Here is a 22,607-nt window from a genome sequence, read left to right as displayed (position 1 = left end):
AGTAGGCTGTGGTAAGTCAGCATATATTATTCCATGGCCAGTTGGTGGTGGACACGTGATGCCAAAATGACTCTTTACCTGTGAGGCAGGCACGCAGGAGGGGAAAGACCGGAAACAAGACTTTTGTCTCCAGGCATGGTCGCGGCATTGTGCGAAGACAACGCCCGCCTGCTCGCTGCGGTGTCCGCACGTGAGCCGACACGGAAATGGGGCGTTTTTCTGTCCATACTTCAGCCCGTCGCTCATTTGGGTCCCGTGCTCGGACGCGGCAAATCGCGTTAATTGAAGCCAGATGAGAACCGGGTCCTCTCCTGGTGGTCCATTGCGGCAGGCCTTGAAGCAATCGTCGTTGAGTAGACAGGTGGTACTCGGAGCCACATAGAAGAAACATCTGTGCTGGCTGTGCCCAAGCTGTTGTGTGGGAATTCCCGTGCTGTCGTGCTGGGAGGCGACCACCAGCCACGAAAGCCGGGAGAGAGAGCGGAGCAGCCACGCCGCTCCAGAACAGAACACAAAACTGGTTTATTTCGAGCACCTCACGGCTTGGCATCAGCTAAGAGGGCGCCACCGGTAAGTCAGTAGGTGGCAACCCCGTTCTTATCATCGGCTAATTCCGGCACACATATTAAGCTGCGCATGTGAGTTTTGGAGGTGGCAAGTGCAAACGCAGTGTAACTTGTTACATAGCCTCTTAGAAAGTATAGGCTGCAGGACACAGGGTAGCAATATAGATTGATGCCATGACGTGAAGCAAAGTGTGGTAATGAAACAAAATATTATATGGCGAATTCACATTCGCTGTGATGCAGATAACGTGTTAGATCTGCGAACCATTGTATTGCGGTTTACACTTTCGGACTCAACAGTCCATCTGGCGCACTTTTGATGAATGCACCACTACCGAAGGCAGACGAACCTGAGGGTCCCGACGTTTTTAATGGTCGCGTTCTAGAGTGCGAGCCTGTACTTGTGGATTTTGCTGTCTTTCATGGGCGGCTTGGAGCTCGCGAGCCCACACCGCGGCGTACATGCGTGCCTTACCGTTGGTCTCGGCTGATATTGCTCCGGCCGCGGACGTTTAAACAGACGCGACGATCATTGCTCCGCTTGCGAGCCGTGACCGCTCATTTCCTGACCGTGCCCTTCGCCCGAGCTTGATTCTGCACGTCGTTGCTGCTTCATGCGGCTGATGCGAGCTTCGCTGGACATGGCAACTTCGGGGTTAGCAGCGAAACGCCAAGGTCTCCAGAAATGAAGTTTCCCAAGCTGACGGCGCAGCATTATAACGTACAGACTAGTGGACAAAGGCAACTTTAAGGGGACCTCAAAGCGGTGTGGCGACGCCACCGGCAACTGGATAGCTCTAGACAGAAGCAGCCTACCTCTGCAGAGGCTGCTTCCGTTCGCCTAGAGCAGCGAGAGATGCTCAAGCCGCAGAGTATGCGCTTTGCTTCTCGGTTATTAGCAGTAGCAGCAGTCTCACACTGAATGGACACTTAGAGCGGATGCTCTAGCAATCAAACTGTTTAATAGTAACTCATTCTACTGATGTGATTTGCTTGCTTTCGCGGTATTCAGCACGTGTACTCTGAAAGGTGAATAACTCCAGGACGCTGAAACTGACTTCCTTCTACTCAGCCGAGCGACTGAACATGTTCATTCGGCGATACGAGCCCCTGTACCACCGCGCCGAGACCGAACGCAGTAGCCACCAGGGACGGCAGAAACGTTCCACCGGGAATGCACAAAGCGGCCACGTTCGAGTACAGCTGCGAAGTAGCAAGCGGTGAGTGCCAGATCCGCTTACATTTGTGCGAAGAAAAACGGTCGCAGCAACACGTACACAAGCCACCGGCGCATTCGGAGTAAATCAACTGAGGTTTCCGCCTTAAGACAAATCAATACACCTTCATAGAGAGTACAGGTGCGAGAAGAAAAGACTCACACAAGCGACGTGCCACCGGAACGGCATGTACAGTTTCCTCATTTATGGCACTCTGTACATTTCAGTGGTGTGCTCCTACTGCATCGTTAACTGAGTTCCTACAACATATTAAGGCGAAAGCCTTTAATGGCTTTCGCTGTGGCTGTTAATCAGTATGGCTGTCAATCATCGCGATGACGTCATTAGGGGTGTAATACAGCGTAACCAGAAATCACTGAATTCATTGTGGTGTAGTATGTCGTAACCAATAATTAGTAATTATCCATGAATTATCACATGTGGCTATTAATTAATGAGGAATTAGTCTTTAGTTAGCAATAACTAGCAATCAGTTATATGTTAACGATGAGAAATTAGTGAGCATTCATTAAATGGCAATTAGTGATTGATTAGCGATTAGTCATTAATTGGTAATTTGATCACCTCATGGTTAGTGGCACTCGCGTCTCTCCTTTGCGCGCATGCGCTTGGCGCCTTGGTGGCGCCGCTGCTAAACGGCCTTCAAACAGCAACAAAAGCAGCCAAAGTGGCGAAGAAAGGCCTTCGCCTCACGCACTTTCGATCATCAAAGTGCCCTTTGAATTTTGTGCATTGCAGCGCTTAGAGTGCGTAAGGATGACGCTGCGCGCCACTGGAATCACAAAAAAGCCCGCGATAAAGCTTGACTGTCATTCGTGCTGAAAACAGGGTGCTGAACCTCCGCCTTTCTGCCGACACATACGTCTTCCACGAAGACTTGGTCGTGGAGTCCTCTACCGATGGGATTGTCCGCGTCGACACAAGCCACATTTATAGCGGATCTCTTGACGGTGCGTGCGATTTTCATCAACATTTGCTTTTAGCGCTTGTGGCCACGATTGGCCAGGATGTGCGGATATTTTGAGCAGCTGGATGGGACGGAGTAGACGGGAGACTATGGGGTCTGCTCCCTCCTTCCCTTCCCATCCTCCCCTCGCCCATGTTCAGGGCAAGTAAGCAAGTAGGAGGGCCACTACTGGAATATTTGCTCCTCCCTGGATGTAGATAAACATTGTGCTCATGCGCATAATGGAAACAGCAGGGAGCCACAACAGTGCTTAGGCGAACTCTCGCGCTGGGCTACAATATTTTTTTCTACGACTCCTAGTATATTCAGCAAGCAGTAAGCTTTCCCTTCACCTACATTTGTGAGCTTCACTTTGTGGTCAGCTCTAAGCTGTAACCCGGCCTCATGCGATGGGGTCTATGGTTTCTTCTATGTAACAACGAAAGCCGTGACGCAGAAAACTAGGGCTGCGCGACTGACTTGATCCAGTATGCAGAGGTGACAGTTGCGTTTGCACACCCGTGGGCCCACTGCTACATCTGTGTAAAGCTATCATCTGAACACCTGAGTAGCGTGTACTGTCGGTAAAAGCAGCAAAAGTTTGTGAACAGTGATCCATGGTATGTGAAGTAGCGCAAAACGGGACAACGGACAAAGAAATTCGCACGCATCACAGACGCTAACTTCCGACTGACGGAAACCTTGGCGACCAAGACGAGCGATCGTCTCCGTCTTGATCGGCGTTCGTCTTGGTCGCCTATAGGTTTCTGTCAATCGGAAGTTAGCGCCTCTATTGTGGGCGTCTTTCTCTGTCCCTTGTCCCGTTTTGCGCTGCCTCACATTCCATGGATCACCCTTACCGACTGGCTTAAGTTTCTACCCTTGTGAAAAGTGTTCCGGACTGCAAACAATAAGGATAATAAAAACTCTGAGCAAGACGAGTCAGCTAGCAGGTGGTCATTTGTTTCGCTATACACCTCACGTATCGTTGAGTGGGGCCCGCAGCGGTGAAAGTTTTGGTGCAAATTTTAGCGTGTAGAAAATCTGTCCTTAAATAGATCATGCCCTCTTCTGAAGGCGGATAATAGATCCAATACCATTGCAAGTCAAATGCTGTTGGAATTGAAATGGTAAGAATTCGCTCTGCCCACAATGCTGCTACTGACAACCAACGATGAAAACCTATCGCCTTGCTATTCGCCACTCTTTTGTTTTCTTTTTTCAGATTGGAGCATTGATTGCTTTTAAAGATGTTGCATTCGGCGAGTTCAAGCCACCGTTAAACAGAGGGCCAACCTTGATGGCAGATATGCATGAAGCACTAGCAAAGTGCAATCACTCAATTTTGAACCTAAGCCGAATGATCCAGAACAGTTATCTGAGTTTATAGCCGCAAGGACTGTAGACATGTAATCCGACACCGAGTCCATGTCAGTGTTAATTTTGGTATGAGATAAACGGCACTTAATTTAAGCAGGTGTCACCCAAGAGACGAGATGGTTAGCTAGCTGCCTGAAATTCGAAAAGCCCTGAATACCGTTGTAAAATCTCGCTGAATATACGGTATGAGCTTGCCATAGAAATTTGATATTGTGTTCAGTGGTAATTACTGTTTTACAAGAGGACACAGACACGTTTGCCTTATTTATAACCTGCTCATGTTCCAGGAGATCCTGGTAGCCGCGTGTTCGGCTCCCTGCGTGACGGTGTTTTCGAGGGCAGCATCGAGACCGGCTCGGGTGATAGCCTCTACGTGGAGCGTGCGGAGAGGTTCTTCAGCGGCAGTCGGCCCTTCCACTCGGTGCTTTACTCAAGCGTCGACGTCCAGCTTCCTGCCGAAAGCGGCGGGGCTCGGTGGTGCGGCCTACACGGCAACACAGAGAAATGGATGAACGGCGTACTCCAGAAGTTTCGCCGAAAGCCGCGCAAGGAAGTGAGAAGAATGAAGCACCTTTATCATTTTTTTTTCTCCTTTGCGAAGAACTACCTTGACTGGTTGAAAGTACGGTAGTCGAGTCGCCATAAGTCGTTACGCCAGCAGACAGTAAGTTTTAGGCGGCTCAAAACTAAGATAAAGCGGGACGCTGCTGTCTTTATAGATGAGATTGCTTGCGAAGTAATGTAGCACTGAGCCCACCAGTCGCTGGAAACACCAGTAAAGGACATCTTAATCCACAGTAGTTGTATCAAAGCATAGAAGATGTCGTGGACACTGTTCGCTGCGATTCATACAGGCGGTGGTACTCGACATAGTGGTCACTAACAGTGTTCTTAAGGGGAACCTAGTGTAGAAACTGGAAGCCCGCTGATATTGCTGGTAGTTAAAAATAATATGCAATCATAATGATATCGTGTACATCTGATGGTACTGCGAAGTAAAGAATTTGGCTGACGTCAGCACAACACAGACGTAGACAAAAGAGAAGACAATGGGATAGTACGAGGCACGACCTCGTGCACGTCATGATTTAATGCAACCCATACTTATGCTTTGCACTTGAGTCGCTGTATATCGTTTGCGAAACTCCGCAACTCAGCTTTCCTGCACACCAAAAACCCCTTTTCCATGGCGACGCGGACCGCCCTAGAGGGATAAGTGGGTGCAGTACTAATGACTTGTATTCCATGCCTTATGCTGTGCACGCTTTGACGTGCTGACACAGCTCTTTCACCGTTACTACTACCTGACACCGTTCCTATTTACCGTAAGCAGAATGGCAAGATGAACACGGAAGGGAATCAGAGAGGGGAAGACACGATCAGACTAGTGCAGGCAAATGGTCATCAGCAGAGTGTCATACGGCCTACCGGTCACCCCTCTCCTCAAGGTAGAACTTAACAAACTCGACGCAATGATCGGGACAACATACAAGGACGCCCTGGGTATACCACCCTACACCGCCAACGACAGGCTATAAGCCCTAGGCATTCACAACACCTTCGAAGAGACACAGGAAGCCGTCCTACTATCCTTGCGCTTGTTTACTGGCGGCAAGCAGTGCGTCATCGAGACACTCTACGCGACAAATTCTTCGCGCTTAGCGGCGACTTAATCACCGCACTGTGAATTCACATCTCCCTTGCTCTTGGCGATTAATGTGCGCAGGAACCTGAGGCCGGTCAGAGCCGTGTGGGCCGGCGACTGCAGACCGTTCCTGAAGTGATTCCGGACGACGACGAGGATGGCACTGCCCGTATAGCGGAGGTTAACAACGATCCTGACAACGGCGACGATGACTCGACGCCGGACGCCGAAAACAACTCACACGAACAGCAGTACGAAGACAGCGACCGCGAGGACCCGATGCCTGACAGATACGAGAACATCTTCCAGAGGAAAAGAGACTTTAAAAGAGGCCAGCCTCGCGGGGCAACGCTATCGCGCCGCGTGTGCAATCTGGAGATCGCCTTGGACTACACTTTCTTCCAGCAAATGTATAAGGAGAACGAATCCCTGTCCACTACGCGTGAGAAATTGGTCGAATTCGTGGCGACTATGGTGAACAAGGTGAACCAAATATACAGCACCACAAACTTTGGCGGCATTGAGGACATTCGCTTCGTGGTTCAACGTATCATCGTGAGTAAAGCATGCTTTCATCGTGCAGTCCGAAAGAGGGCAGTTCAGTACCCTGCATGTCATTAATTTAAATGGCAGTAATATGATAACTTCAGTGAACTGAATTTATATATTTTGGTCTTTTTTATTATTGCTGTCTTTGACAAAACTGGCTTAATTAATGTGTACGACTGACATTAGAAGGCAGGGTGGTTGCGTACGGCAGTAATTTGTTCCTGGTGTTATTGCTGCTTTTATTTGGGTTGCAGAATGTTTGAGGACCTTCCTCACTTCGCCCGCCCATTGTCTACCTTGTGTATTCCTTATATTTTGCCGGTTTATGATAGCTTGTGATGCTTATGTTGTCCACAGATTCCTATAATGCTGCGTGAAACAGATGAACATTATACCGTGTAGTCCTTTCAGGTGCACTAGCTTCACTACGCTTGCTGTGTAGCAGCACATCTTGAAGAAGTTAAACACAAATACGGTAGTAAGCGGTAGCGAAATACGGCAGCGAAAGGGCACAAAGATTTTAACAAATGTTTACCACAAAAAGTTTAGGTTGTCCGCATTGACAGCGTTCGTAATATGCTATACGTGATCCATCTACACCATTATTTAAACTTTATTTACCAAAATCGACAGTAAGTTTTATTATTTTGCCTTCAATTTGTTACTGATTGTGGCGTCATAGCATATCGCGGATAAGGCTAGAATTGTCCACCGGAAGTTTCAGATTGTCCATCGTATATGGAAATTACTAATATTGATCAAGCTAACTGGTGAAAGTCGAGCTGTAGTTGCGTTTTCAGAAGCGTGTACGCACCTGAGAAGTTGCCGCGAGCCTTGAAAGAACCTTGCCTCAACAGATAAGTCGGAATGCTTTCCGCCTTGCTGCTAGTGCTAAAGTGCTTCAAAGTATCACTTTCATTCAACAAAAAAGAGAGAAGGCACGGAGGTTGAATTTGGCATCGTTCCGAAAGCTGGAGTCGCCTGTGGGAGCTGAGAACTGGCGCGCGTTCCTGCTCTGGTGCAGATAAGCGAACCGAGCGAATGCGTGGGCACCAGGCGCAAGACCAACCTCTTGTGCAGCCAGGCCCTGAACGCGGCCTACACGCTTTACCTCGTGTCACTAGTGCCCCGTGACGACTACTGTCTCTCCTACCGGATCAACTACAGGGATTTCTCGGACGGCACGCTGGGACTAGCCTGGATGGCGTCAAATCACGGTGTGTCAATTTCTTCATCCTTTACCGGCCCCGATGCCTCGCAGTCGAACGTCTTCAAAAACTTACAGATAGGGTTCAAGCCTTGTTCAGCCACATTCCCCCCCACCCCCCCACCCCCCTATCTGCACTTTCTTTTTTATCTTTAAGAGATGCTACTTTGCAAATTTCAGCCGAATTCTGTGACTTAACAGCTGAGTTGGCTAGTAGAGAGCTCATGATTACCTGTCTTTGAATATGGACGCTTGACAGCGATCGTGAAAGTCTTATGTGTCCTGTATTCTTCCCCTCGTGCTTTTTTGCGCTGCCTTTTTCACACACACACACGAAAATAATAAATGTTCACACGATAACAGCAAGTGCTCTTGCCGGACGGCAATAAATTACAGAGAACTGTGCAAAAGCTACTCCTAAAAAAATGAAAAGGCGCGTATATTTTCAATAACATTATACACTCGCTGAGTTCATTCAGATATGACAAACAGGATTAATTTTCGGATTCTCTCACAACACGGTGTTATCGCTAAATCTCAGGATACGCTGCGGTCATGCAGCCTCATTAATTAAGGTGTTTTGTGAGCTGACTGCATATTGTTTACCATTCATCTCGAGAAAATTTCTTCAATATCAGTCACGTTCCATTTCGTAGAAAGCGAAAATTCCCTCAGTTAGACTCAAAAATTCTTATTTTAGGCCCTTTTGTTACTGCGGCACTAGAAAAGCCCGTCATAACATAAGAGTAGCGCAAAACCAGGACGACGGACAAAAGGGGAGACAACACACACCAACAACACCGGCGCTAACTTCCCACTAAGTCGGAAGAGTTAGTCGGAGTTAGTCGGAAGTTAGCGCCTGTGTTGTTGGTGTGTGTTCTCTCCCCTTTTGTCCGTCGTCCTGGTTTTGTGCTACACTTATGTTATGGATCAATACCTACTTGCCCAAATTTCCACCCTGGAAAAGTCCGTCAGTTCGTAAAAATGTGAGACAATTCGGTTCCTAAATTCCCCTGAAATGCTGTAAGAACTAATGGTCAGCAACAGCGCAGTGGTTTCTTCTCTTCAAGACTGTCTTGTTCACCGCATTGTTGTCTAGCAAGAATTTGTGCCAGCTTCATCAGATTTTTTGTATAACTTGTAATAATTCTCTTTTCGGCAAATTTTCAGTCTTTATATTTTGAGATTCCCTCTGAGATTCCCTGTAAAAGAAGTTCCCCGAATGGAACGTTAATGTTCAATCTTAGCATTCCCACCGGCTTTGTCTCTGCTTTGTTGTCACTGGGAATGTTCAGATTTCCAGACCCGTACCGAGGGAACTGTACGCCGTGCGTCTATTTGCCACGGATGTTCTCAAGAAACCTCGGGGGCTTATTTACTCGAAATAGGGAAAGCTGGCGTTGACGATACGTCACCTCGTTTGGAACTGCTCAGGCCTGGCCGTCGGTAGCACTGCCCAACTTAGATACTGACATACGAAGCCTGGATTAGACCGCGTGGGTGGCAGAAAGAGGCACTGGACGCGTTGTGGGGCTGCGTATGCGAGGCGGCCATAGCCTCCCACTATTAATTCCCCAATCCCACCCTGCTTATCATCTGCGGCCTCGAGGTATCCCCACAGTTAAGGTGCTTGAATTGAACTGAACTGCTGGCATTAAGACCAGGAGGGCGGACGCGAACTGGAAGTTAGATTGTGATGTTGAAAAAATTCAGGAATATGATACATATTTGCTTGTAACTTGCCTTGTCGGCGAAGCCCAGCTCGAGTGAAGTTGATGAATTTTAGTAACGAAAGGCGATTTCATCTACACAATAGGGGGGGGGGGGGGGGGTTGCAACGAAACAGAACACCTGGACGTTGGAAAGCTTTAATCCATTAGAAACCGGTGGATTTTCGGTAGCACTGGGGCTGCAACCCCGTATCATCCGCAAATGAAGCGGATGTTGAAATCCCTAGGCAATCGCTGTAGTGCCCCAGCCTTCACTTTACATGCTGATTTTGCCAGTCTTCATGCGGTGGGCATGAAACTGAGTGAGGGTTAAAAAATTGGCGAGCTGGTACACGACCACACGTTTTTGTCTCCTCGCGCTTATTTTTTTGTTGTATCAAAAATATAGCCCTATACCAACTCGCCCAACATTAGATCCTAGCTTGACACGAAGTTAATTCACGCCTGAAGTAATATTGGCGGTTGCTTTAGGAAAGAGTCGCCTCCTGGCCACTGTAATAGGAAGCCAGCAGTAACAACCTTGCGCGAAATGGAGGGCTGTCTTATGGTAATTATTGGGAAAATTATACAAGCTGCTTTAATCAGTATACTGCTTGGCATTATCTGGGCCGCCTCTCTGGGTCAAGTGTAATTCGCTAGCTGTTATACGCCCTCTGTACGCTTAGTCTTGTCTGGTGTGCTGCAGGGTGAGACTATGTCGTAATATACTTGCTACTTAGACAGTTAGGACAGCGGGTTTTTGTTCTAAAAGGTCGATTAAATGAAGGTTTTCAAACTAACCATCGTTTCTGTGCTGTTGCAGGCGCCGGCGGCGTGTGCGAGCGGTACCGTACTTCGGTTGAGGAGGACCCCTCCACCGAGTATTACACACAGACCATGCTCAGCCTCAACACTGGCATCACCACCGTCCTCAACTACAACCAGTACGTGGGCACGCACGTGGGGTCACTCACACTTGCCCACGAGATCGGACACAGCTTCGGAGCGCCCGTGAGTCGAATAATAGACGAGGGACGAACGTCTAGTGTTTTTTTTTGTCAACATGTCCGTAACGAATAAAATTAAAAGAGTCTGACACACTTTTAAAAAAGAAAGCTGCCGTCTGTGTAGAATTTCGATGGAGGCGAAATTCTGGAGGCGCGTGTACTGTGCGATGTCAGTGCACGTTAAAGAACCCCAGGTGGCCGAAATTTCCGGAGCCCTTCACTACGGCGTCTCTCATAGCCTGAGTGGCTTTGGGACGTTAAACCCCATAACTAAAACTTAACTCTCTTGTCCACGGCACTATTCCGGGCTGTCTCCTTTGACGTTCGTATTAAAGCAGTTTGCTGCCCCTGTATGCGTTATACAACATACAAACGCAAACTACACGCGGCTAGGCCTGCCGGCAAAACGATGTAAAATGTGTGGCTATGTGTGCCGCATTAATGCCGAGCAAGTTTGCAGAAGTTTGCGGGGAGACGGTAGGTGCAGCTGGCAAATGACAGGTTTAATTGGAGAGACATGGGGGAGGCCTTCGCCCTGCAGTGGACGTAGTCAGGCTGATGATGATGACGATGAAGAAGTTGGACAGAAAATAGCTTTCGAGTGACGTATTCATTTTACTACTTGGTAAGAAGCCTATATAGGCAATTTAAAAGAAACACTCTCGACTGCCTTGCCTGTTGCCTGCACAACGCTTCACAAAGAGTTTATAATGCATGCTTCCTTAGTCGACTTGTCATAGAGTGGGTAGTATATTTGACTCACGTTACGTGAGAAGCCGATTTCCCTTCAGTTCCTGCAGCTCAGGGACATGAAAAAATATCGGAAAGTGTTTGGAGATGATCGGCTGTTTTCTTTTTGAGGGGCCTCGCTGCGGTGGCTCCGTGGTTACGGTGCTCGGCTGCTGACCCGAAAGACGCGGGTTCGATCCCGGCAGCTGCGACCGAATTCTAATGAAAGCAAAATTCTAGAGGCCCGTGTACTGTGCCATGTCAGTGCACGTTAAAGAATCCCAGGTGGTCGAAATTTCCGGAGTCCTTCACTACGGCGTCCCTCATAGCCTGAGTTGCTTTGGGACGTTAAACCCCAATAAACCAAACCGATCTCTTTGAGGGCACCTAAGAGACACCACTGTTTCATCCGTAAGACAAAATCCCACAAGATAAACGCCGCGCCATTATTAAACTGTGGCCATGTCGTGTTGTCACACGTACAAGAAGCTAGTGTATAAATCGACTTTAACTTGGAGTCTCATGAACAGAAAAATTTTGACATAAACGATGGTTGGAGAAAGGGAATTCTAAAATTTTTGGTGCGCAGTTCCCGTACTGTATAAATTTACGACTTCTACTATCTTATTTCACTTTGCAACGCAAACCCCACTACGCGAAGGAAGAACATAAAAAGGACGCTGGTGACAAATTTAAGTTGGTCTGCACCGATACTTACCGCATTCTAACCACAAATAAGCTACTTCCATAGAACTTGAATGCAGCTTTTATAATGTCTAAAAGGCCGAAACATGAAATACGGGAACCGCCACTACGGGGCGATTTCAGAGGTGCACTGCATTGCATCGACACAGATTTTTGGGCGCAGATTCCAGACGCTAGGCTGCCCAGCGATTCGCTTGAAAACGGTGATCACGGAGTGTTAATGGTGGAAGAACATTTGAATGTCATTTTCTCAGCAATAAATGCGTGTTTTGCTGTTGGACGCACGTTAACTATCCCAGAAAGAGCCATAGAATCAATTTTTAACGAAGAACGAAAACTGAATGCAGTTGTCGTCAGCGTTCCTCTGTTTACTAAAAAAGAAGCCCATAAGGTGCCACGGCATCGCAAGAAACACAGCTGGAAAAAGAATGCGCGTCCTTGCAGCATTCAACCGCACCCTCAAACGGTACTGCGACACTGGCCGTTGTCATCTTGGTATCAAATTGCCATGGGCGCTCCTTTGCTAGGCCTTGCATTTTTTCCTTTTGTTCGACGTCTTCGTCACCTTACATCCACTGGTTTTGCACTTCGAAATGGCAACACGAACGGCGCGCTTTTCAGCTGCAAGAGAAGCGGCTGGTGCCGGCTGCTCTTTAAGCCTCGTAAGCAGCCAGCAAGCCAGTGCGCACTGCTCATGTCGAAGGATCCAAGGGTATCAAGGCTGCGGCCCATCTAGCAGCGAAAGCGGATGTGTTAGCTAAGTAGTAGCATAAGAGCAAAGCGATGGCGCCGCGCGTGTTGCGCAATCCACGCGGGTATTGAGTCACTCTATCTCAGGTCTGATGGTGCCCTCATTGTCCTTAGCTCGTATGGAGTCATAGCGTCATCCCTCGGCGTGGCGCGGAACCCGTTGTAAACAGTCTGGCTGGTGGAAGGTAGCAGTCCTGAACGTTGGGCTCTGCCTCCCTAGCGAAGCTGCGGTTGCGGGCGGGTGGTTGTGTTTGGCCGAGACGACACCTTGCCTCGCAACGAGCTTTAGCCGCTGGGAAGTGCTACGATAGTACTGCCAAGCATTTCAGGCTTATGTCTACTTTCTACTCTGGAGCACGAGAGAAAGTGCATTTTTTTGCACCCCGTCTCTACTCCCCCCCACCCCCCCCCCCTCCCCCGACCACCGGAGTGTGGTCTACAGCGGCCGCTGTGGGCCTCTACTTTGACAGGTTACTGGCGTTTCTGAGCGCTGTGACTGGCTGTTATCTTTTGAAAAGAGCTCTGTTTATCACTTGCTGCAGCACGACAGTGGGGCCGTATGCGACCCATCGGGTCCCGATGGTAAATACTTGATGTACGAGTCGGCGACCCTGGGAAATGCACCGAACAATGACCGCTTCTCGCCTTGTAGCATCCGCAACATCAGCGACATCCTGATGCCTTTTCTCGCGGGCAAGACGGACCGCGAGAACTGCTTTCTAAGTGAGTACAGAGCATACCTAATGGCGCAAGGGACCGGGAATAGAAAGATTTGCAACGAAATGGCACCAGTTTTAAATCAGTGTTTTCGACGCGTGTTTGTTACTTAACGTGTTACTGGAGTGAGCATCTGGACTGAAATTTGCGATGAATGTCCAGTTATTTGATATGGTGCCCTGCCCATGCGGCGAAAACTGATGAAGTCGCCAACACGTTGCAAAGCAGGTTATAGAATTTTTATGGACGATCTTCCAAAAGCTTTTACCTTCAGGTGGTGCACCAGAAAACTAGAAGATTAATAGCGCGTGTTGTGCGGTTCGTTATGAAAGGGAACCAGCTAATTATACTTTAATTAACGACCAGTATCGACATATGGTTTTGTTTGAAGTTGCTTGAACAGATAATTGCAGGTTACCTGAGCTCCGTTCTTGCTCAGAGAGATATTTTGTCCATTGAAACATGGCTTTAAGAAGCGCAATTTTGGTTATCACGTGTGCACATGCATTTTTGTTTGGTGGGGAAAAATGCGGTTGGTTAGTGCACATATTTTAGGTATTGGGTATCCGATTACAAATTGATATGTAAACTTGATTAGATCTGTTAACTTTATTATGTGAACCTCAGTGGTAACCACGCCGGTGTCCTGGAGGTTTGAACATTCGCCTAGTATGCGAGAGTGGTAGAGTTGGAACGCCAGAGCTGTTGGTTTGGTTTATTCGGGTTTAACGTCCCAAAGCGACTCAGGCTATGAGGGACGCCGTAGTGGAGGGCTCCGGAAATTTCGACCACCTGGGGTTCTTTAACGTGCACTGACAACGCACAGCACACGGGCCTCTAGAATTTCGCCTCCATCGAAATTCAGCCGCCGCGGCCGGGATCGAACCCGCGTCTTTCGGGTCAGCAGCCGAGCGCCGTAACTACTGAGCCTCCGCGGCGGGGCCAGAGCTATTGGGTGCCAAAAAGTGCTTCAGTAAGTGCAGATTTCTCACGGTCTGGCGGTCCACTTCCTCTGGGACGATGTGGTTGTAAAAAAACAGTCTTGCATTCCACATGATGCACTCAAACTCGTTACCCACTGTGCTCTTTGGCCGACCTCCCTTGTGACATTCAAAATAGAATAATCATCTGCAGTTTCACTAGTTTCGCGTCCCTGCTAACCTCATGAAATCTTTAACTGCTTAACTTAGCTACTGGGCTCCGTTCGTGGCTGGTACTGATTGCAGGTTTAGGGCTTTTGGAGATACTTCTGGTGCACCTCACGGGAGTGTCCTAGGAACTATCCTTTCCTAATTTAGGTTAGTGATTTGCCAATTCTATTTTGAAGGCATCATTCAAACTTTTCGCAAGTGAATGTATTCTTTTTAAGCGCACTCATCCCACAACCGTTCGAGAAATATTTCAGATGCCACTTATCGTAGTTCGCGAGTGATATTTTAAGTAAGATAAGGAATTAAGCTGAGAAAAACCCTGCTTTGCCGGATAACCCAAAATAAACATTTCAGTTTTTTTTTCTTACAGCATACAAATTTACTGCGCTGCCAAGGGTACCAATTATAAATACCTATGAGTTAAACAGACAAATTAACTTAGACAGTCCATATGGACAGAAGTGTGTTCTATGGCATTTTGAAGGCGTGCTGTCTTCGAACGAAATCTCACCAATTCTGCTATAGAACTTTCCAGTATGGGGTTGTCTGGTCGCGCCGCCATATTGCTCTTTGGGCTGTTATGTGCACAGGGCATTAGCACAGTGGAACGCCCCTGAAGAGGTCTATGAAGGTAAAATTTGTTACGTGTAAGGCATTTATTAGGCCTTGTTTAGAGTTTGGTTGTTTATTATCGGTTCCTTGTTAAACAATCATCACCGCAAGATGTTACCTTTAACGGCCATCGGTTACGTAGCATTCGCATTACATGGCCTGCCCAAGCCCCTTTCTTTTGCTTCATTACGACTAAGATGTCATTATCCCGCGTTTGTTCTCTGACCCACTCTTCCCTCTTCGTGTCCATTAACGTTAAACTTATCATTTTCCTTTTCATAGCTCGTTGCGTTGTCCTCAATTTCAGTTGAAACCTTTTCTTTAGCCTCCATGTTCCTGCTCCATAAGTGAGTACCGGTAAGATACAGGTGTACTTATAGGTGGTTGTGACCAAGTACTACACCAAGGTGGCCAAACCCTGTTCTGGCGAGGGAGTTCGTTGTCGGTTCTTGTCACCGAAATCAGGCCTCACTCCGGATCGCTCGTAGTGGGAACAAATACAGTCTGTCCATTATCCATGCATAGTATTTTGCCACATAATGTCAGCAAGTCTGAACCAAATATTTCTGAACTGTCAAGGTCAAGACAAACACGCCAGCCAAGAGCCGCCACCAAAAATTGGTTCTGAGTGAAGGACAGGCGCAGTTACTGTCTCTCTTCTTGGCTAACCCTTCGTGGCGCTTTGACAAAAGAAAAAAAAACTCACAGGAACACCTGATTCCTTTATGCACTGGCAATGTTACAGCATTAGCAGCCGTTGATGCCTTTACCAGATGTGGCGTCACTTTTGGTCTAGTGACGTCATTTCCAATCTGCTGACGTCACTTCCCTCCACTCAGTAGGTAAATTTTATGCCGACGTTGCATTCTGGCCTCTTGGGGCTTCAATGCTATTGCACTGTTAAATAAATAAATATATAAACGTTCAAAAATTACCGGTTTACACAAACTCAGAGTTGGTTGGTAGCCGAAAGGTGTGCGTGCAGAGAACCGTCATGGGCCCGCGACTGGGTTTCCATAAATGTTGAAGCGTCTCCACAGCTTATCCATGTAAACAGCACATAATTATTCTCGATCCCACAGAGCACACTGGCCCCATCTGCGGCAACCTGATTGTGGAGGAAGGCGAGCAGTGCGACTGCGGCCTCGACGAAGCCGAGTGCTCGGACAGGTGCTGCCATCCGCGACATGTCCGAGACAGTGCGCTGGCGTGCCAGCTGAAAGAACTGGCCGCGTGCAGGCGAGTGGCTGCAGTACGAATTGTCTAGGTAGACCATGTATGCACCATATACCAGCGCTTTCAGGGAAGCCGGCCGCTAATCTTTAAATATGGGGTTTTCGACCTAAGGATAACGGTTAGCGGCATGACGTAAAGGAAACATTTTGCGGCATAGTAATAATGCAAGTGTTGGCGGACGTCAAAAAACAGGCGAATCATGTTAACTAGAGAAGTGATTAACTAAATTATAAAAGTTAATTTTTACCGACAGGCACCTGATTGCAATGAGAGATTTGTAGCCGGCCGTTAGTGATAGCCATATCAGTTTTCAGAATTTCGCCATTTTCGCCATTTCTCGCGGCATTGCAGAACCACGCGCTTGCGGGAGGGCGCAAAAGCAACGTCAATCAAATCACGACACTGCGTGATGCACGATCCACGCGGCAGCGTCAGACTCGCCTGCGATGCATTGCTCCCCACTCCTGGCAACTTCGCTGCTCCAGCGCGGGTGGTGCAAGAATTTCGCGTGGTGCGTGCGTCACGATTTGTGGCGATTTGATTTACGTCTCTCTGCCGCTCTTCCCGCGCATGCGCGGTTCTCGAATGGCGAGAAATGGCCCAAGTTAGTCGAGCCACTGCGATGAAGGCAGCGGCTATCGCCTTCCAAAAAATTTCCCTGATGCCTTTTGGTATGAATTTTGTCGAGAAGTCTGGTTACGCCAGGGGCGGAATTTGTCTTGCACAGGGTGGCAAACACTCGATTATACAGCCGCGACAGGAAAGGCGCATATTGCTTGTTTGCCCCTCTGTGCCAGTAACCAACAGTGGCAAGGTGTACTCTTCCCCGTTTCTTTACCCCCCATACCTAGGCTAATAAGCAATCTCCTTCTGCAATGTAAACTCAGAGCAGTACAAACATCGGTATTTTCTTTTCCCCCGCAGTCCTACCGCAGGTGGCTGCTGCTCCGACGACTGCAAGTTCGCCGCCAAGGGGAAGCTCTGCAGCGAAAAGACCGATTGCACCGAGAACTCTTACTGCGAATATCCTTCTATATCAGAAGCAGCGAAGCGTCAGTGCATCACAGCGTATTGAGGCGCTGTTTTTGCAGTGCATTTATTGTTCATATATTTCTCGCCGCACTGACACGTCAAGCATGGAATAATACGAAGGCTATCAGGCTAGTCGGCTCGCGACGCGTACAGCAGCGGCCTAGAGAAGCGAGGGCCCACTTTTATTGCTATAGCCTTGAGACTTGTTCGCGGGGCAAAATTTTGGGGGGCAAAAAATTCAGGGGGCACTTAGTTGACCTAAAGGGCAGTGAGGCGAAAGCCTTAAGCGCGGTGTTGCTACTTGTGTCACAGATGTGTGGTTAAGACGTTAAGCTTCGCCTGTAAGAGTGGAACGCGACAGCGTCTTGCAGCACTTCCAGGGAGTCCACAGAACGCCAACGTCAGTTCGGCTCTACGCCTTGCTCGTCGGTAAATTGGTTTTTAAGGAAAGGAAATGTATCTGTCTCGCATATCTCGATGAACACCTGAACCTCGCCGTAAGGAAAGGGAGGAAGATGGGAGTGAACGAAGACACAGTACTCACTAGACGCGGCTTTTTTCATTCCAAACCATCGAGCTGGCATGGCGGAGTGGTTAGCGTGCTCGTCTCGCACTCCGGAGACCCTGGTTCCATTTTCCAACTCGACCAATTTCCTACTCGGTTTTATTTATTTCTCTGGTCTGATTAGAAAAATTAATTAGGCTAATTAGTTAATTGAGTAATTAACTAAACTCAGTCCCACTTGGAGCATCACTATACGATCCCTTTAATTGGTTACATGGTTACTAGCCAAAGTACAATTGGCCCCGTTTGAAATTCGCGCACTGTGACGTCACGATCGTTTCGACCAATTGAAAAGCGTGACATTTCTGTCGACAACTCTTGCTTACAACGATGAGGCTTCCGGCTTAATATTTCTTACCCTCAATGGCTGAAAGGTAGCTGAATAGTATGAGTCGCCGTTAAGGATGACTCTTGTAGTGTGCATGTCGGAGTATATTATAATGCCTCTATGCGTACGTCACCTTCAGTCTTAGAGGTGAATTCTGGCTCCCCAACTACTGGGCGGTTCCGATTCTGTGTGTTTCTCTGAAAACAACACACTATCTTTGCCTGGAGCACGCACTCTCGCAATTATCCCTTGACTTTTTATCGTCGCTGCACCGGAGAGAGCGCAAAGTGTCCCAAGGCGGCGCCCAAGCCTAACATGACCGCATGCAACAAGGGCACGCAGGTGTGCCGCTCGGGCGAGTGCGTGGGGTCGATCTGCGAAAAGTACGGCCTGGTCGAGTGCTACCGCAGCGGGGAGATGCTATCCACAGAGGAGCAATGCCTGCTCACCTGCCAGGCGCGTGGTGTGTACAAAACGGAACCGCACATTCCATTTCTTCAAGCACGAATATGGAAAACGTATGGAAATTATGGAATACGCTTTTAATTGTGAGGAGACTACGGAATATTGCAAAATAGTGTTATGAATATATTGATGGGAATGGTCTAATATTCCAATGCGTTGCAAAATATTGCTTTTAAATATCGTCTTGCGTTTGGACCGAGTTTAAGTTAAGACTGCCGTAGGAAATGAACCTGCAGCGTTTTTGACAATGAACAGCAGAAAACTGCACGCTTTTCTAGGGGGGACCTGCGGATCTATTGCTTGCAGTGATGCAGTCTTTTTACATACGAGAAAACTTCGTTTATGAACAACTTCGCGCTGAAAAAAAAAATGCTGTTGTCCAGAATTTCTGGGTAACGATATGCAACTCCTTTCAAGCTAGCAGAAATCTAGCATGCACAAATTCCGCCTACTTTTATCGCTGCTTTGCCGAGACAGAAAGATAACCGAGTCGGCCTATATTTTTGAAGACGCTCCTCTACCTTGACGTTCCTGTTGGCAGGCTCGTCCCAGTGCAAGGTGGCGTGCGATTTCCCGGCAATGAAGCGTCACTGCGGCGCCAAGCTACAGCCGGGCTCCCCTTGCAACGCCATGCGCGGATACTGCGACATGTTCCACTACTGTCGTGATGTCAACCCTCCGGCATTCATAATGAGCCTGAGCGGCTTCTTTTTCGGTGGAGACCCCTTCAATGTCCTCTATGAGTTCATCGGGGTAAGCACTTGATTTTTAGTGTGCAAAGTTTTTGACAGCGAACTGTGCAGGACGAAGACGTAGATACATATTATGCTGTTCTGTATGAATGTTTCGTGATAAGACATGTATTACATAATCGCGATAAGCATTTCAGTCCCGCAAACAGCCTTCTGATAAATTAGCGTGTCGTTCTGACCTCGTCGTTTACAGCAGCGGCAGTGAAACGAGGGTTTCATTTGAAATCCAACTCCAGCTGCAATATTCTGAATCCGTAAGCTTCTAAAGTGGTATATTTATTTATAGGAATAGTCTGAGTCCCTAAATTTTGGCACAATATTGTTACACATAAAACGCAATCTAAAATCCACAACGTACACATAAAACACACACAATGTACACAAATCATTCCTTTCCTGATTTGGATATCAGTGACATATATATGCAGAGTAGAACGGAGGGTCTAAAATTAATATGCGAAAACCAAAGTAATATTCAGTAGTCTCGGAAAAGAATAGCGTTTGCGATTGGTGGAAGCGATATCAGAGTAGATCTACTTTGGGCAAGTTGTGACCGCAGATCCGCTTCACAATAGTGAAATAACTAGAAGAATAAGGATGGGGTGGGGCGCATTTAAGGGTTAATTAGAGAGACAGGGGAGAGGCCTTTGCCCTGCAGTGGGCGTAATCAGGCTGATGATGAACATGATGCCGATGATGAGGCGCATTTGGCAGGCTCTTGCTGATCATTAATGGTAGTTTATCAGTATCCTTAAAGAGAAAAATATACAATAGTTGCATTTTACCGGTACTCACCTATGGGGCAGAAACACGGAGACTAACAAAGAAGGTTCAGCTTTAGCTAAGGACAACGCAGCGAGCTATGGAAAGAAAAATGATTGGTGTAACGTTAAGAGATCGAAAGCTAGAAGAGTGGGCGAGGGAACAAACGCTGGTTAATCACATTATAGTCGAAATCAAGCGGAAGAAATGGGCTTGGGCAGGGCAGGTAACGCGAAGGCAAAATATTCTTTGGTCCTTAAGGGTAACAGGCTGGATACCAAGAGAAGGCAAGCGCAACAGGGGCGGCAGAAAGTAAGAGGGGCGAATGAGATTAAGAACTTTTAGTGGATAGGGTGGCCGCAGCCGGCAAAGGAGATGGTTATGTGGAGAGATATAGGAAAGGCCTTTGCCCTGCAGTGTGCGTAGTCAGGCTGGTGATGATGACGATGACACCTCTTAGAAAAAGGTACACTAGCAGATGTCGCTTGCACGACATCTCATTGAAGAAAAACGCGGTGATTATTTACATATGTGAAATTTAACCACGTTTTTCATTAGAGGTTGCCGGTAAAATTACTAGTTCAGTACCTTTTTATCTTCTTTTAACTGTGGACACATCATTCAATCTGCCGACGCCTCTTAGCGCTCTCGCTGTCAAAAGTGTTTTGCATAGAATAATATTGTAAAAAAAAATGTCTCTGCCGCCTTTGCAAGTAGCCTGGAATGAATATACTTAGCGTGATTACAATGCCAATTGCACAGTAACCAATAAATATAAAGAAATGTGCGCTGTATAAAAAATTAAATTCGCCATCGTCGCGCTCTAAAACTTGTGGCGGCAGGAATCACCTCTGGTGCCGTCCATAAATTCACCGCAGACATTTGACTGACATCGAACGAGAGTTTCACAGTTAAGAGGAATACAAGCTCCTCGCAGAAAACCATCTTTCTGAATAAATGGGCTTTTCGTGTACGCGCTCCTGCAGCGCCACCCCTTCTCGGCGGCCTTCGTGATCTTGGGGTCGTCGTGGCTGACGCTGTTTGTGATCCGCTGCTTCGCGCTTCACACGCCCAGCAACAACCCAGTGAGGAAACCGGCCCTGAAGCTGAGGGAGACGCTCCAGAGTCCCATGAAGGCTATTGTCAATGTAAGCATGATGGGGAACAATTCATACGCAACAGTCGGGCCTCTTGTGGTTGCTCTGGCCGGGGACTGCATACGTTGCCTTAAAGGAACTTCACAAGCATATGCCAAGTACAAGTCTGAGAGGTTAGTGCGCCAATGTTGCAAATATGCAATTTTCAGGGCTAGCAAAAGGTGGGATAAGACAGCAGATTGTGCAAATGCGAAAGACTGAAACGGCGCGCCTGGACAGTTCGTGCAACTACGTCCAGTCAGCGTTGCGCGAGCAACTGCACATGGAAGGATTTCCAAGTTAGGAGAAGCGTATAACGACGTAGGGCACTCGCACTGTCAGAATGAGCTTTATAGCTTCCGGTACAGCGCCATAGTTCGGGTATACCAAGAAATCTAGCTGGCTGTGTCGTCGTCGTTTTACTCATATGAACGGATTTTTTGTTCGCTCCTACTTCTCAAGTTGTTAGTCAGCTCAAATGAGCCTGCGCACTAAGCATATTCAGAGAGGCGTTGACTTGGATATCTCGTGGTTACTTGCTGCATGAAACTGACTTTCTTTATTCTTTTTTCATCACTAATGTATTTCCTAATATTTCCTATAACCGTCAGCAATGCCCCTTCAGTGATTAAAATTCTCGCACGCTGACAGACAAACATGCACACTCCTAAAGATTAAAAATTAGGACTTAGTTTCATTGGAAAGTACTTAAAATAACTCGTCTCTTTTCAAACGGAAGTAACCACTAACATCTTAGGTTTTTAGAAACTCCCACTTCTCTACTATTTCTCAAAATTTTAAAAACTGCCATGGATGCTTTAGCATCAGACCAGCATCCGCTGTCCGCCTTACCCTGTTCAGTACCGCCCACAGTCGCATCTTGTAGCTGTGCCTTCAGAACAAATGAGTCCATTCTTTAAATGGTGTTTTTTCTTAACGACCTGAGATACAGCTGTATGAGACACGATTTAGACCTTGGTTAAATAATTTAGCATGAGCCTAGGAAAACGAGGAGGTAAAGAGGGCCGCCGCTCCTAGCTGTAGCCCAAAGGGAATGTCATTTAGGCGGAAGCCGCAAAAGGCACGTGAACTTTCTAATGTGTCCTTCCCGGCCACGTGGTTTTTATGCGATCAAGAAAGGATAGGGGGTGGGGAGTAAATGCGCAGACGCGATCAAAGTCGGAGAGATTTTGTTTTGAATTTTGTTGCTCTCCAAAATATTCCCGCCTCAAGAGGGATATGTTTAGCACTCGGTTACCTTACAGCGAGCATGATGAATGCATTTACGGACTTGCCGTGACATTAAACGACAAGAAGATGAAAACGACGCAGACAGGGCACATGATAGTGACACTGTCGACTGGTCTGTGTTGCAGCGCTGGCTCCGGTGTACTTCTCCTCTCGCCGCCTTTCAAGCATG

The 22,607-nt window shown here is 47.6% G+C and overlaps 1 protein-coding gene across 1 annotated transcript; it reads left to right on the top strand.

Moving 5' to 3' along the window:
• The first annotated feature begins 135 nt into the window (after nt 1–135).
• LOC149342380 (disintegrin and metalloproteinase domain-containing protein 10-like) lies at nt 136–21,491 on the top strand. Its single transcript, XM_089546791.1, has 14 exons — nt 136–190; nt 1,639–1,786; nt 2,633–2,754; nt 4,418–4,683; nt 5,857–6,330; nt 7,349–7,541; nt 10,064–10,251; nt 12,974–13,154; nt 15,994–16,150; nt 17,072–17,170; nt 18,345–18,535; nt 19,079–19,290; nt 21,038–21,321; nt 21,428–21,491. The coding sequence occupies exons 1-14, from the start codon at nt 136–138 to the stop codon at nt 21,489–21,491; spliced, it is 2,634 nt and encodes an 877-aa protein (XP_089402917.1).
• Nucleotides 21,492–22,607: the final 1,116 nt, after the last annotated feature.

The sequence above is a fragment of the Amblyomma mixtum genome, chromosome 5 (genome assembly GCF_055824585.1).
Source record: "Amblyomma mixtum isolate Tamu chromosome 5, ASM5582458v1, whole genome shotgun sequence".
Lineage (NCBI taxonomy): Eukaryota > Metazoa > Arthropoda > Arachnida > Ixodida > Ixodidae > Amblyomma > Amblyomma mixtum.
This window is presented reverse-complemented; position numbering and strand designations above follow the sequence as displayed.